Consider the following 16,157-nt stretch of genomic DNA (forward strand, 5'->3'; position numbering starts at 1 on the left):
GACGGCGGTGAAGAAGAAAGCCGGGCTCCTCCGCTAGTAAAAGAGCTAGCAAAAGAGCAGAAGATATTGGAGGAGTCCGGCAAGAAGACCCCCCCAAGACGGAAGAAGACCCCCAGAGCTGTGCAATAAACTATTTTTAACCCTCATGTGTTGCGTTTTATTTACATTTTTTTCACAGGTGAATGGGTAGGGGTACATCGTACCCCGTACTCATTCACATAGGGTGGGGGGGCCGGTATTCCGATAAGCCCCCCGCCTGCAGACCCCAACAACCAACGGCCAGGGTTGTCGGGAAGAGGCCCTTGTCCTCATCAACATGGGGACAAGGTGCTTTGGGGTGGGGGGGCACGCCAGGGCGTTCTCCATGCTCAAAGGCCTTTTGTTTGCTGAAGAACATCTTATATCGGGCAATCTCCTGGCATAGCTGGTCAACTGCCCTGGTTTGCAGCTTCAGCTGTGCCAGTGCGGCTGGTGTAGGAGATGTTACATATTCATCTTCTATTTACGCTAGCTGGGTATAAGTGACCTTTGAGTTCCTCCTACACCTGAATATGCATTCAGTAAGTAACACTCTAGCATTTTTTTTAACGCTTCCCACACAGTCAGTGGGGTGGAGGGGTCAATGTTATTTTGAAAAAAAGAACCCCCCAGTCCAAAACTAACCTGTGTGCGGGAGTATGGTTAACCAGAAAGGGTTCAGTCTCCAATTCGGGAGGGTTGTCATAAGATGTCAGTTCAACCCAGTAGGAAGAGTGGTCAGAGAGTAATCTTGTGCCAAATCTGGCATTAAGCAGTCTGGGAGTCAAAGTACTGGATATCCAAACATATACTTGACATAGTAGAGTGAGTACTAGAGAAGCAGACATAGGCTTTGTGCATTGGGTAGAGATGTTGCCAGGCATCCACTAAGTCAAAACCTGTCATCAGGCGACTAAACCTTGTGTCGTGGTTTGGCATCAGTGGTTGTGAGCTCTGTCCCAGGTGTTTAAGGGAGGTATTGGTCACCATATTAAAGTCTCCCAATCATACTGCCAATACACCCTGGTATTTAGCCATGAACGACAATCTCTCGATAATAATGTTAGAATTAAAGGGAGGGGGATGTACTATGCAAGTATCAATATGGAGTTACCCACTATTTTAGCATACAGAAATTCATATCTGGCCTGAGGATCCAAAACTACAGATTGGATCTCAAAGGGTACTGACTTGGCCACCAGCACTGAGACACCCCTGGAATATGAGGTGTGGGTGGCACGATATGCCCAGCCAATCCAGGGATGCCGTAGCGCCCGCTGCAGATGTACCTGTACATGGGTCTCCACCAGCACAACCACGTCAGCCCTCTAATTTTTAAGGAAGGAAAACACTGCAATAGGCTTCAGTTTATCACCCAATCCATGGACATTCCATGTCAGGAACTTTAACCTAGCCATAAGGATAGCATAATGGAATAGTCGGGCCGGATAGGCCCACACGCCTCAACCTTGCATTGGCATTGTAGTGTGCCTGTGCAAGTATATCCATAGAGCAATAAATCATTAGACATCAGCCTAGCAATGGTCATATTTGTTAAAAAAAATTGTGTAAAAGATACCATAAACTTAAGTATCAATAATAACAAAATCCTAACCCTCCCATCTCTGCACACACCCCAACTCGTGCAAGCATAAGTCCCAAACAAAGTGCCCAACTTGCGAGAATATTGTGATGAACGCCCAGTGTCTGCGCATAGCATGGCACTGGCTGGGGCGGCTTACTTAGAAACACGGGTAATAAGGTCATTTGAGGGGGTACTTCCTCCAACGATCTTCCAGGAGGGGCGGACAAAATCCTCTGGAAAATTACTGCATGCAGTGAGACCCCGGTGGCACAACGGTCATGTGTGTCAGTAAAGATGGAGAGATTAACAGCGGTGTAGCTCTGAGTTGGCAGGCGGCATTAAGGCAAAAGGTAGTCCCATAATAAAATCAGGGCAGTGATGTGATCAGGTCTGGGCAATTATGTGTATAATGTTAATTAAAGAGGGTTGCACTAACCAAGGAACATAAACAAAACTAAAACCAAAAGGGACAGTTTAAATATGAGTGTGAATCCCCCTAAGAGTGTCAGGGGCCCAGACAACGATCAAAGTGGAGTGATGGGTTTAAGGTGAGACATTCCATGTGGTACTTGCGGCTTAGGTGGGGTTGAGCTGATCCAGCCAGTCGCTGGCAGCTCCTGGTTCCTCAAAGAAGTGGACACTCTTTTCTGATGACCCGGAGGCGAGCAGGGAATAGCATGGCATACGTTAGATGATGGACTTGCAGGCACCGCTTGATGTCAGTGAATGTGTTGTAGCTGTACCTCTGCAAAGAAGTCAGGGAAGGCCATAATATAATGGTTATGCAGGAGTATGTTGCCTTTCTCCCTGGACAGACGGAGGATGGCATCATGATCCTTGTAGTAGAGGAATTTGTCCATAAAAATTTGTGGAGGTGCTCCGTGGGGTGGTTTCTTTGCACGCATCCAGTGTGCGCGTTCCAGAACAAATGATTGTGAGAAGGCCTCTTGTCTGCAGGCAGCAATCAGCAGCTGTTCTAAGAAGGTAGCTGGGTTGTTATCCTCTGTGCCCTCAGGGAGACCTACGATTCGCAGATTGTTACTCCGCATCCGGTTTTCGAGGTCATCTTGCTTCTGCTGCAGTTGTGCGATAAGGCGATTTGCCTGATCGGATGACTCCTGTAATGGAGGGATGGTGTCCTCTACCTGGCCTAGGCGTTGTTCTGATTCCCCAACTCTGTTTCTCAGTTGCTGCATGTCCTGCCTGAGTAAAGAGATGTTAACCTTTACCTCCTCTATCCTGGCAGTGATAGATGTTTGACATGCAGCGACAGCCTCCAGAATCTCACTCTTGTCGGCAGCACGCGCTGTAGATGAGGAGGACAGGGAGCCGCTATCTTTGGCCTGTGTATGTCCTTCCTGATGGCAGAATTGAGCGAGTTTAGCAGCCGCATCAGCCATCTGCGAGCTGGCGACATTGTTCCACTGGGTATTGGGACTGTGGTGGTGGATAACCAGTCAGATATTTCTGTTTGCTGGGATAAGGATTAAATAATAAAAGTCACTGCCGGCAGAGCTAGGTTCAGGCAAGTCTCAGCGCATACAGCTCCAGGCCAAGCCCCCCCTTTATAAATTATTTAACCACTTGCTTACTGGGCACTTAAACCCCCCTCCTGTCCAGGCCAATTTTCAGCTTTGCGAATTGCGCGGTCATACAACACTGTACCCAAATGAAATTTTTATGATTTTTTCCCCACACATAGAGCTTTCTTTTGGTGGTATTTTATTACCTCTGTGGTTTTTATTTTTTTTGTTAAAAAAAAATGAAAAAGATCGAATTCCATTTTTGTTTTTTTTATATATTTTGTCATACAATTTTGCAAACAGGTAATTTTTCTCCTTCATTGATGTACGCTGATGGGGGGCAGTGATTGGCACTGATGGGTGACAGTGATGGGCACTGATTGCTTACACTGATAGGGGGCACTGATTGGCACCACTGGTGAGCACTGATAGGTGGCACTTGTGGGCATTGATAGGTGGCACTGGCAGCTGGAAATAACAGGTGACACTGGCAGGGGGTATTGATTGGCACAGATGAGGTGCTGATGTCCCTTTAACATAAGCTGGTATTCAGCTTTTTTTTTTCTCCTCACGCTATCAGTGTGAGAAAAAAAAATGATTACCGAGCTTTTGTTTACATCATGTGATCAGCTGTCATTGGCTGACAGCTGATCACATGGTAAGGGGCCAGGACCGGCCCCTTACGCGGATTGGTGATCACCCGAGTCTCAGTGACTTGGTGATCACAGCGCGCTCTCCACAGGGAGCATGCACAAGGGAGGATGTCCTATGACGGCCTCCCGGAAATTGAGGTCCGCACTGTAGCCGTCATTCAGCTATGGCCCGGACCTCAAGTGGTTAATAAAATTTGATATCTTAAAAAAATGCATCAAACCCACTCTTCCACTTAGCTAAGATTCTGGTTCTTTTATTTACCGACAGGTTTAGGGCTGTTCCCACTTGGGGGGGGAAAAAAATACGTAAAAATAAGTGATTATTGATTGTTTTTTTGCAAAAGTTATAGTGTTTACAAAATAGGGGATAGTTTTATAGCATTTTTATTAATATATATATATATATATATTTTTAAATGGTGGCAATCGGCGTCTGCGACAATATGGCGTACACACATCGGACATTTTTGACACATTTTTGGGACCATTGTCATTTATAAAGCAATCAATTCTATACAAATGCACTGATTCCTGTGTAAATAACACTGGCAGTGAAGGGGTTAACTACTAGGTGGCAATGTAGAGGTTAAGTGTGTCCTAGGGGCGTGTTGCTAACTGTAGGGGGGGTGGCTGTGTTTTACAGATCACTGATCTCTGCTCCAATCACAGGGAGCAGAGATCAGTGTCACTGTTGCTAGGCAGAACAGGGTGATGCTTTTTTACTTTAGTATCTCCCCGTTCTTCCTCTCCGTGAGGCGATCGCGGGTATCCCTGTCTCAAGTCTGCGGGACCCGCGACCGGACTCACGGAGCTTCCCACGGGCACGAGCATGCGCCCCCCCGCCACCTCTTAAAGGGCAACATACAGGTACGTGATTTTGCCTGGACGTGCCCTTCTGCCGACAGATATCAGTGTGAGGCGGTCAGGAAGGCGTCACAGTGCTGTATCGCAAGAAATGGCCTGGTCATTAAGGGGGAAAATCTGTCCTTAAAGCGGAACTCCAGCCTAAAGTGGAACTTCCACTCATCGGATCCCTCCACCCCACGGTGTCACATTTGGCACCTTTCAGGGGGGAGAGGGGTGCAGATACCTTTAGTATACAGGCACCTGCACCCACTTCTGGGCATAGATAGCCGCAGAATATCCACAGATGCCTGACTAACCCCCCCCCCCCCCCCGTTGTGTTCTGGGAAACACAGTTCCCAGAACACAATGGGGACCAGTGAAGATGCTCCGTGCGACTTGTGCATGCGCAGTAGGGAACCGGGCAGTGAAGCCGCAATGCTTCACTTCCTGATTCCATGATTGAAAATGGCGGTGGAGGCAGCCGAGAATCTGCTGCCGACATCGCGGGCACCCTGGACAGGTAAGTGTCCATTTATTAAATGTCAGCAGCTGCAGTATTTGTAGCTGCTTGTTTTTAAGATTTTTTTAAGGTGGAGCTCCTCTTTAAGTGGCTAAAGGAGTGGTTTTGTTTAGAAGAAAGTCTTTGGTAAACCTGTTTCAAGACACGTGGGAATAAGTGCAATGGATTACATGCAGGTACTGTCTGATCATTTTGAGCCATACTGTGATCACGAAACAATGATGGCTGCTAACTACTGGATGTCTCATCAAAAAGAAGAGAAGGTGTTTCAAATTTTAATAATCAATTATATTCAATTGTTACTCAGTTACAGTTACCCACATTTATTGCATCACACTGCTATACCTCCTTCTGCAGTGGACTCTTAGCCCTTGTACACACGGTCGGACATTCCGACCACAAAATCCGTCGGATTTTGGCCGAAATCGGTGTTGCATACACACGGTCGGACAAAGTTGTCAGAAAATCAGATCATTCGGAATGTGATGGCGTTCGTTCATTACGACGGGACTATGTTCAGGCTAGTAGCCAATAGCTTTGGTCTCGTAATTTGATCTGAGCATGCGTGGCACTTTGTCCGATTGGAATTCTCTACTAACGATCGGACAAAGTCCGATCAGATCATGTTGTTGGAAAATTTTATATCCAGCTCTCAAACTTTCTTAGTTGGACATTCCAACGGAAAAAGTCCGATAGAGCCCCCACTCGGTCTGATTATCTGACAACACGGTCCAATCGGACATTTTCCATCGGAATGTCTGACCGTGTGTACAAGGGCTAAGAACCAGTCAATTTGTAAGAGGCTTGCTACGTTAGCATCCTTATGCAGCCTCTTAAAATGATGTTATCTGACAGGATTCTTTCCCTGCATGAGTTAATGAAGTTAGCAAAGAAAAAGGAGGCTGACATTTAGTTTTGAAAAAGTGAAAAGTGTTCTAAGAGGATCTTTGTTCTGATTCCCCCCAAAAAGCAGAGTAGATAGGCTGACTCTAAATTTCAGTGTCACGCCACAGTTTATGCATGTGAAAAGTTGCATTCCAGACTAGTTGGACAACAGCTGGATGGTCCCTTCATCACCACAAATCTTAATTTCAAGTCCCCAACACCAAGACAAATTCCACACTACAATCATCCCCAGGGGCCCCTGAAATTGGACTTTGCTGCAATATTCACCTGGAGGTATATCTATTAATAACTATAAAAGTATATACCTAGGTATATGTGCACAATTTCACCAGGACTCCTTTTGGGTCCTTTGCTGATAATACCAGTTTGTACAGTGGAAGTATGGCCTCTTAATCTTTTCTTATATAAACTTGTATTTCCATACTGGAGTGCATCTATATACTTAAGGTTATTGTTATATGCTGGTTTAACTAGTTCCTCTGCTCCCAATTATTTTGATTAGATAACTGATTAAATTTCTCAGGAAGGGAATCCCCTCTGTTCACAGAGGCCCTGTCCTGGGGGAAGGCATTGCCAATTTTATTAGCAAACTCTTACACTTAGCAATGGTACTGGTTCTTTTTATTTACCTACAGGTTTAGCGCAACATCCTGTTTGTCATAACTGCCCTCCAAAAGAGGGCTACATCAACATAACCAATAAAACTGTATATCCTTACTTCAGCTGCTTTCCCATTGTAGAGACGAAAGTGATTGCATGCTTTCAGGTTAAGGGCAATAGTGCTGTCAGGAACTTGTTGCAAATACACCGCAAGGACTTCCTGTGACACATCATAATAATCAAGTTTATAGTAACAGAGAGCCACGTAGACATTCAAAGCAAGAAAATCCCTGCAGATTGAAAAATAAAACAATGCAGTTAATTATAATATAGGTCTAAATGGATAACAACACAAAAAAATAAAACACACAATATATATATATATATATATATATATATATATATATACACACACACACATCTATATATATATATACACACACACACATCTATATATATATATATATCTATATCTATATATATATATCTATATATATATATATATATATATATATATATATATATATATATATATATATATATATATATATATATATATATATATTTGCACTACAGCCTCTAGTTCAATGTTTTTAGTTTTTGTTTTTTTATCTGAATTGCATGTGGTGAATCAGAATACAATAATCCAAGTTGGTGAAGTAAAATTAGAAAAATATACACATAAAACTATTTTTCAGAAATTAAATACCTGATAATTGGCATGTGTGTATGTATTCATCCCCTTTGTTATGAAGCCCATAAAAAGCTCTGGTGCAATTACCTTCAGAAGTCACATAATTAGTAAAATGATGTCCACCTGTGTGCAGAGGGTCACATGATCTGTCATTACATATACACACATTTTTGAAAGGCCCCAGAGGCTGCAACACCACTAACCAAACACTGCTATGAAGACCAAGGATCTCTCCAAATAAGTAAGGGACAATGTTGTTGAGAATTACAAGTCAGGGTTAGATTATAAAAACAAATCCAAATCTTTGTTGATCCCTAGGAGTACCATCAAATCTATAATAACCAAATAGAAAGAACATGGCACAACAGCAAACCTGTCAAGAGGCGGCCGCAAACCAAAACTGACGGACCGGGCAAGGAGGGCATTAATCAGAGAGGTAGCACAGAGACCTAAGGTACATCTGGAAGAGTAGCAGAGTTCCACAGCAGAGCCTGGAGTATCTGTACATAGGACGACAATAAGCCGTACACTCCATAGAGTTGGGCTTTATCACAGAGTGGCCAAAAGAAAGCCATTACTTTCAGCAAAAAACAAAATGGCACTTATTGAGTTTGCGAAAAGGCACGTGGGAGACTCCCAAAACATATGGAGGAAGTTGCTCTGGTCTGATGAGACAAAAATGTTACTTTTTGGCGATCAAAGAAAACCCTGTGTCTGGCACAAACCCAACATATCACATTCCCAAAAGAACATCACCCCCAAAGTGAAACATGGTGGTGGCAGCATCATGGTGTGGGGATGTTTTTCAGTAGTCGGGACTTGAAAATTGATCAGAGTTGAGGGAAAGATGGATGGTACTAAATACAGGGATATTCTTGAGCAAAACCTGTACTACTGTGTGTGTTTTCTTTCAAATCTCCTTTTTATTTATTTTTTCATCACAAAAAAGATAAAATACACATTACATACTTATCCACTTAAAACATCATACATAAAAACAAACATTACATTCCTCTTTTATAACTCGACGACAATGTTTAATTTTTCCCTTTCCTCTCCCCCTCCACCCCCCCCCCCCACCCATTCCCCCATGAGGTTATTATTTTTCTATTTATAGATATTCTACCATGCTACTTGAGGACCGAAATTCTTCCCATTGCTTCCATATTGCTGGTATTTGATTTTTTATATATCCCTCTTCTCTTATTTGTTTTTCCATGAAAAGCATTTCGTACATTTCACATATCCATTCTGACACCGTTTGACTGTTTTTTTCTCTATTTATGTGCCATTATTGTTCTGGCTGCTGTTGTCATATATTGTATTATTCCAGTTTTCATACTATCCAATGTATCTTCCGTGAGAGAAAATAATGCTACCTTTATATCTGGATTTATCTCTATTCCAGTCACTTTCTGATGTATCTCAAAAATCTTAATCTAAAAAATTCTCACTTTATCACATCCATACCATATATGTTCCAATGTCCCTTTTTCTACCCTACACCTCCAACAATTCTCTGTATTATCTTTGTTTATTGTTTTTAATGCCAATGGGCTCCAGTACCATCTCATTGCCACCTTATAATTTCTTTCTTGCTATTTGATCGCCATTGATGTTTTATGTATTATTCCAAACATTTTTTTCCATTCTTTCTCTGCAATTATCTCTCCGAATTCTTCTTCCCACTTTTTTTATTCCTATTAGATCCCTAACAGCTCCAGTAGGTAGTAGTAGCTCATAAACCTCATTTATTTTTTGGATCATTTATTTTTTGGTTTCCGTTTGTTCAATATTATCTGTTCAAACTTAGTTATTGGTCTACTTATTAAGTTTTTATTTATTTCAATACATGTTTTTAATTGATGATATTGTAACCAATTATTTTTATATTCAGGTCCAAGATCATAAAGCTTTGGCATTTTTCCATCCTCCAGAATCTGAACCAACCTTATATTCTCCACCTTATTCCATTTTAAGTATTTTGTAGTTTCTAAAGCTGGCTTGAATTCTGGATTGGACATCAGTTGAGTCAAATGTCCAATCCTGGTGGAAAGTTTTCCTTTTTTTAACGCTGCATCCCAGATTTTTAAAGTAGCTCTTACAAAAATTGGCATTTCTTTTTATTTTCGGTCTTAATTCCGGCTTTATCCAAGGCAAAAATTTAAGTTGGGTCTCCACAATATCCTCCTCCAATGTAACCCATTGTTTATTTTTCAGATTATGCTGCCAATCAATTATTCTAACCAGTGATGCTGCTTGCATATATTTTACAAAATCGAGTAGCGCCAACCCTCCATTTTCTTTTGTTCTGGTTAATGTTTCTCTTTTTATTCTGGGATTTTTTTTTTGCCCATACGAAACTACCTATAGCTTTTCTTAGATCCATCATTAACTTCCTTGATGGAGTAGCTTTGGTAATATCTCCATTTTCACTATATTTATTCTTCCTATCCACGAGTATGTTATTTTTTTCGTTATTTTGCAATTGTTTTATTATTTTTCGTATAGCCGTATTATGATTCAGTTTTTGTATCAGCTTAAAATTCTTCGGAATCAAAAATCCCAAGTATTTGATCGCTTCTTGCTTCCATTTAAACAGAAAATCTTTTTGTAAGAGAGTATCTGCGTTTTTTCTTTTAATGTAATATTCATCATTTCCGATTTGTCATAGTTTACTTTAAAATTACTTAATTCCCCAAATCGATCAAATTTTTTCATTATGTTTGGAATTGTTATAATAGAATTAGTTACATATAATAGCAAATCATCTGCATATACTGCCGTCTTGTATTCTTTATCTTTAACTTTAATCCCTTGTATATCTTTATTTTTCCTAATTGCATTAATGAAATGTTCCATCACTATTATATATAATAATGGAGATAAGGGACATCCTTGACGAGTCCCATTTGATATCTTTATATACTCTGATAGAATTCCATTTATTCTTACTTTGGCTCTTGAGTTAACATACAATGCAACAATCCTACCTAACATTTTTGGATCCATTCCTATCTGTATCAGTGCTTCCTCGAAGAACCGCCATCCCACCCTGTCGAAAGCTTTCTCAGCATCTATAGCTAAAAGACATGCTGGGATGGCGGTTCTCTGAGCATACTCCACCAATGTACATGTTATAATTATATTATCCCTGGTTTCTCGCCCCTTTGTTAGAGATAATTTTTGAATATAATCTAATATCTATATTTGTTAGTGAGATTGCTCGAAAATTTTTACATCATGTATGATCTTTCTCTGGTTTTGAAATTAATATAATATGAGCTTCCGTACTTTGTGGTACAAAGGTTTGTGTTTTCGTTATAGAATTATATGTTTTTTTAAGTATAGGTATAATTGAGTCTTGAAACGATTTATAAAACCTAGCTGTATAGCCGTCTGGTCCTGGGCTCTTCCCCAGGGCCAGCTCGGCTATTGCTTGTTGAATCTCCTTTGTTGAAATTTCTTCTTCCATTTCCTCATTTCTCTAGGGAACTTAGGTAAAGCCGTGTCATTTATATATTTTCTAATCTCTTCAACCTTTTCCATTTCCTTATTTTCTTGTTGTATATCTATATTATATAATTTAGAGTAATAACTTTGAAATGTTTTTGATATTTCTATTGGGTCATATGTAATTTTCCCATTTGTCTTTAAAATCTTTACTATAGATGTCATAGGTTGTTGTACTCTTAATGTTCTAGCTAATAGTTTCCCCGTTTTATTTCCATACTGATACCATTGTACTCTGTTCTTGTCCCTTACTCGGAGGGATTCCTGGTCAAGCACGGATTGTAGCTCAATTCTTTTATCTTTTAAGGATATTCTATCATCTGGTTTCAAACTCTGTTTATGTTTATTTCTAATATCCCAATTTCCATCATCAGTTGAGCTTTTTGTTCTTTTTCCCTTTTTATTCTAAATCCATGCTTGACGAACAATCCCCGCAACACACATTTTAATGTTTCCCATTGTGTAGGGAGTGGGGTGTCATCCTTGTCATGAATTGACTGGAATTCCCTTATCGATTGCTGGATATCCTTTTCACATTTTTTATCTTTAAGTAGATTATCATTCAATCTCCACATCCTTCTTGTTTTTTTATATTCCATTATTTTTAGTTCCAGATATATCGGTGCATGGTCTGACCATAAGAATCCACCTATGTCTGTTGATGAAGTCATCATCAGACCGGTTTGATTCACAAAAAAGTAGTCTATTCTGTGATATGAATCATGAATATTTGAATAGTATGTATAATTTTTTTCCGTCTGGTGTTGAGCCCTCCATATATCAGTCACTTAGTATCTATCCAGTAAATCTTTAAATTCCTTTAGTTGTTGTTAGTGGTGTCTATTTTTATATCCATTATAAAATTCAGATCTCCACCTATAATTATTGTTCCCTCTGCATTTTCCATTGCGTCCATTAGGATTTTTATCCCAGTCTTGATTCGTTCATAATTTGGTAAATAAAGATTAATAATTGTAAACATTTTGCCAAATAATTTAACCTTTACAATTAGGGATCTACCAACTTTACCTTTATACTCCTGTACTATTTGATATGGTGTACCTCTGTGGAATGCAATCGATACTCCTCTTGATTTGGAATATGAGAATGTATCATGAATCCAGTTAACATAGTTCTTATTAGCTAATTTTAGAATGTGATCTGAACGAAAATTTTTTGCTGAAACAGAACTATATCTATCTTTCGTTTATGGAAGAAATGTAATATTTGAGTTCTTTTAGAGGGAGAATTAAGGCCTCTTACATTAAAGGAGCAGAGTTTTATCCCCCTGTGTTAAAACTACAGGGAAGGGGTAAATTACTCAATTTACAGGGGGCCACTTAAGGAAGTGTAAAGAGAACAAAAAAAAAAAAAAAGACGCTACAAGCACTCAGCCCTTACTCCCTTATCCCTAACTTCCTCCCAACCCTTAACAATACCTAACCTCCACTCAATACACTACACTCCACTCACTCCTCCTCTCTCACTACCTTTTATCTATTGACTTCAATAAGTCTAACTTACTTAAAAGTAAGGTCCCTATTTAGGGGGGAAAATCTGAGCCACTGAGTCGGATTAGCCGTCCGTCAAGACTTCCACGTGCCGCTAATCTATTCTCATTTTGATCTGCTATTATATCTTCTAATTCTAGTTATTTTTAAACTCATCCCTTGTTTCATACCGTTAGGCTACTCCATTTTTCCTCCTTGACCAAAAGGAAGAACAACAGTCGTAAAAGGGGGAGGAGGGCATAAGGGTGCGACAGAGTTGAACAAAAAAAAATAAATTACCATCTGTGCTCCAGGGTGTTATTTATTATCTATATTATTTACTACTAAAAAAAAAATGCATTATTTTTTTATTTTTTTTAATAAACACAAACAACCCGCCCCCCATCTTCCTGTGCTTAAAATGTATTATTTATTATCCGTGAGAGAAAAAAAAAAGAAAAAGAAGGGAAACTAATATTTGCATTTATCGAACGTATTATTTAATAGCATTAATTAATCATATCTAAACCTACCCCCCACACCTTGCCATTTATTTCCCAGAAACAAAAGAAAAAAAAAAACTCACCCCCCATCTTCCTGTGTTGAAAATGTATTTATTATCCATGAGGAGGAAAAAAATTATATTTACATTTACCAAACGTGTTATTTATTAACATTGATGAAATCTAAAACCACCCCCCACATCTTACCATTTATTTCCAAAAGAAAAAAAAAAAAAAACCCCCATCAATCGATAATAATTTTTTCCTGTGCTGACATGTGTTTTATTAAAAACAAAAACAAAGGTGACATTTATTAGGCATAATATTTTTTTGCCCTTATTATGTGGTTACCCTCAATGTTTCCACCCCATTTCTACAATTACTTACTATATAATTAATATATTCTTTTCTTTCGTGCCTTTAAATAATATAACCTAATAACAAAAAAAAAAGTATAAACAAAATATTTTCCCTCTAACCATCCTTAAATCCTCCCTTTCCCAGTCCAAGACCCCCTCCCTATTCCCCCCCCCCCCCAACCCCCATGTCCAATTATCAAATCCTTATGGTCTTCTTGCTGATCACATATAAGGTTTTTGCCAGTCTGGTAATTTTACTAACGGGAGACCAAGGGTTTTTAAAAATTCCGGTAGCTCTTCCAAATCCCTATAAGCTACTGTCAATCCTTCATAATGGACCTGTAATTGGAATGGAAATTTCCATCTATATTGCAAGTTCCTCTTTCTAAGTTGTTCCAACAGAGGCTTTAATGCGCTTCTCTTGTCCAGAGTATATTTGGAAAGACCTTGAAAAAATATCAGTTGTGCTCCTTCATATTCTATATTCTTTTTTCTGTCTTGCCACGATCATTATCTTGTCCTTTATTCGTGCATAATGCATCCTGCAAATGACGTCTCTTGCTTCACTAGGCTCTACCCTTCTTGCTCCAACTATTCTATGTACCCACTCAATCATCAGATCATCTATGGATAAATCCTGACCTAGTTCTTGAAAAACCCTTTGTAACACTGAAATCAAATCCTTTGAATTCACATTTTCACTCAGTCCTCTAATTCTTATATTGTTTCTTCTATTTCTATTTTCCTGCTCATCTATAGCATTTATAGCTTGTTTGAATTCTTTTTCCTGCTCTTGTATTTTCTCTCTTACTTGTATCACCTCCTGCTCCATGTTTGTCACTCTTATAGCCAATTTACCGATTGTTTCCTGTGTTTTTTGCGTGGATACTTTAATCTCCTGTATTTCGGTTTTATAAGAATTTTCCAGTCTATGTACGCATTGATCCATATCCGACCTGGTAGGGAGGGAGCAGATATATGTTCTTATGTTCCAATTTTCTCTGTCCCCCTCCCTTTGTTCTATTGATGATCCCATTATCTCTATTGGTGAGCTATTCCTGGGATGGCTTGTTGTTTCCTCTCCTAGTGTCCCCAACGACGTTGATGATTTTGCCATATCTAATAGTTCCTGTGATATTTGTAATGCTTGTAATGTTTGCGGGGATGTTTGATGTGATTGGGACTGAGCTTGTAAATTTGATTGTGGTTGTGTTTGCTGAAAAAAACTCTTTAATGTCCGTTGTTTGAGTAGCTTGAGCCCCTGTGGTGCCTTTATTTACAATTTCCTTTCTGTCCTTTTTATTTTTTTGACTTTGAGGTGTTTTATTGCCCCTCTTTAGTGCCATATCCCGTCCTTTAACTTTCCTTTGGGTTTTACAACCCTTTTCTAAGATCCCCAATAGCCCTTTAAATACTGCAGTACTTATCACCGGTAGTCCTTCAATAATCCAGTATGCTCGACCGAAGCTTCAATATAATCCATATATAAACAGTTAAGGTATAACAACCGGTATCTAGATTGATCAGAGCTTATGTGTTATATATATATATATATATATATATATATTTGATTCCCGTATTTTCAGCTAACCACTAATCTTGCAAGCTGATCCCTGGCTTTTTTGCCTCTGCGGTTTTTATTTTTTGTGCTAGAAACAAAAAAAGCGCGATAATTTTGAAAAAAAAAAACGCATTCTTTTTAACTTTTTGCTATAATAAATATCCCCCAAAAATATATATAAAATTTTTTTTCCCTCAGTTTAGGCCGATACGTATTCTTCTACATATTTTTGGTAAAAAACAAAACAAAAAAACGCAATAAGAGTATATTGATTGGTTTGCGCAAAAGTTATAGCATCTACAAAATAGGAGATAGATTTATGGCATTTTTATTATTTATTTATTTTACTAGTAATGGCAGCGATCAGTGATTTTTATCGTGACTGCGACATTATGGCGGACACGTTTGACAATTTTGACACATTTTTGGGACCATTGGCATTAATACAGCGATCAGTGCGATTAAAATTGCATGGATTAGTGTAAAAATGTCACTGGCAGTGAAGGGGTTAACACTAGGGGGCAGGGGAGGGGCTAATATGTATCCTATTTTGTGTTCTAACTGAAGGGGGATGGGACTGTGCAGGGAAACTAACAGATCACTGTCCATACTATGTATGGACAGACGATCTGTCAGTTCCCTGCTCAGAGAACTGGAAACTGTGTTTACACACACAGCTGCCGGTTCTCCGCGTGCCCCGATCGATCACGGGAGCCCGGCGGCGATCGAGACCGCCAGGCACTCGCATCGGCTCAGGGAGCGAGCGGGTACATGCGCCCCCTAGTGACCGTTTATGCTACAGACGTAGCAAAACAGCGATTCGCTGTCCAATAGAAAATCTGTGGTCAGATTTAAAGATTGCTGTTCACAAGCACAAACCATCCAACTTGAAGGAGCTGGAGCAGTTTTGCAAGGGGGAATGGGCAAAAACCCCAGTGGTAAGATGTGGCAAGCTTATAGAGATACATCCAAAGCGACTTGGAGCTGTGATAGCCGCAAAAGGTGTCTCTACAAAGTATTGACTTTAGGGGGGTGAATAATTATGCACACTTACTTTTTCTGTTATTTTGTCCTATTTGTTGTTTGCTTCACAATAAAAGACAAAAAAAAAAAAACACCTTCAAAGTTGTGGGCATGTTCTGTAAATTAAATGGTGCAATTCGTCAAACAATCCATGTTAATTCCAGGTTGTGATGCAAGAAAACATGAAAAATGCCAAGGGGGTGAATACATTTGCAAGGCCTGATTATATATATATATATATATATATATATATATATATATTTATTATATATTTATTTAACCACCTCAATACAGGACACTTAAAGAGGAAGTAAACCCTGATGGGTTTACTTCCTCTTTTTCCCTGCAAAGGTAAAGCATAAT

The 16,157-nt window shown here is 39.5% G+C and overlaps 1 protein-coding gene across 2 annotated transcripts in view; it reads right to left on the reverse strand.

Moving 5' to 3' along the window:
- Nucleotides 1-16,157, reverse strand: part of IFT56 (intraflagellar transport 56) — an 872,526-nt gene that overhangs the window by 627,092 nt on the left and 229,277 nt on the right. For both annotated transcript variants that reach the window (XM_077452501.1, XM_077452500.1), the window contains exon 7: nt 6,770-6,941. In XM_077452501.1, the coding sequence (XP_077308627.1) occupies nt 6,770-6,941 (172 nt within the window). The remainder of the gene's footprint in view (nt 1-6,769; nt 6,942-16,157) is intronic.

The sequence above is a fragment of the Lithobates pipiens genome, unplaced genomic scaffold (genome assembly GCF_037356315.1).
Source record: "Lithobates pipiens isolate NorthernLeopardFrog02 unplaced genomic scaffold, aLitPip1_a1.2 Scaffold_23, whole genome shotgun sequence".
Lineage (NCBI taxonomy): Eukaryota > Metazoa > Chordata > Amphibia > Anura > Ranidae > Lithobates > Lithobates pipiens.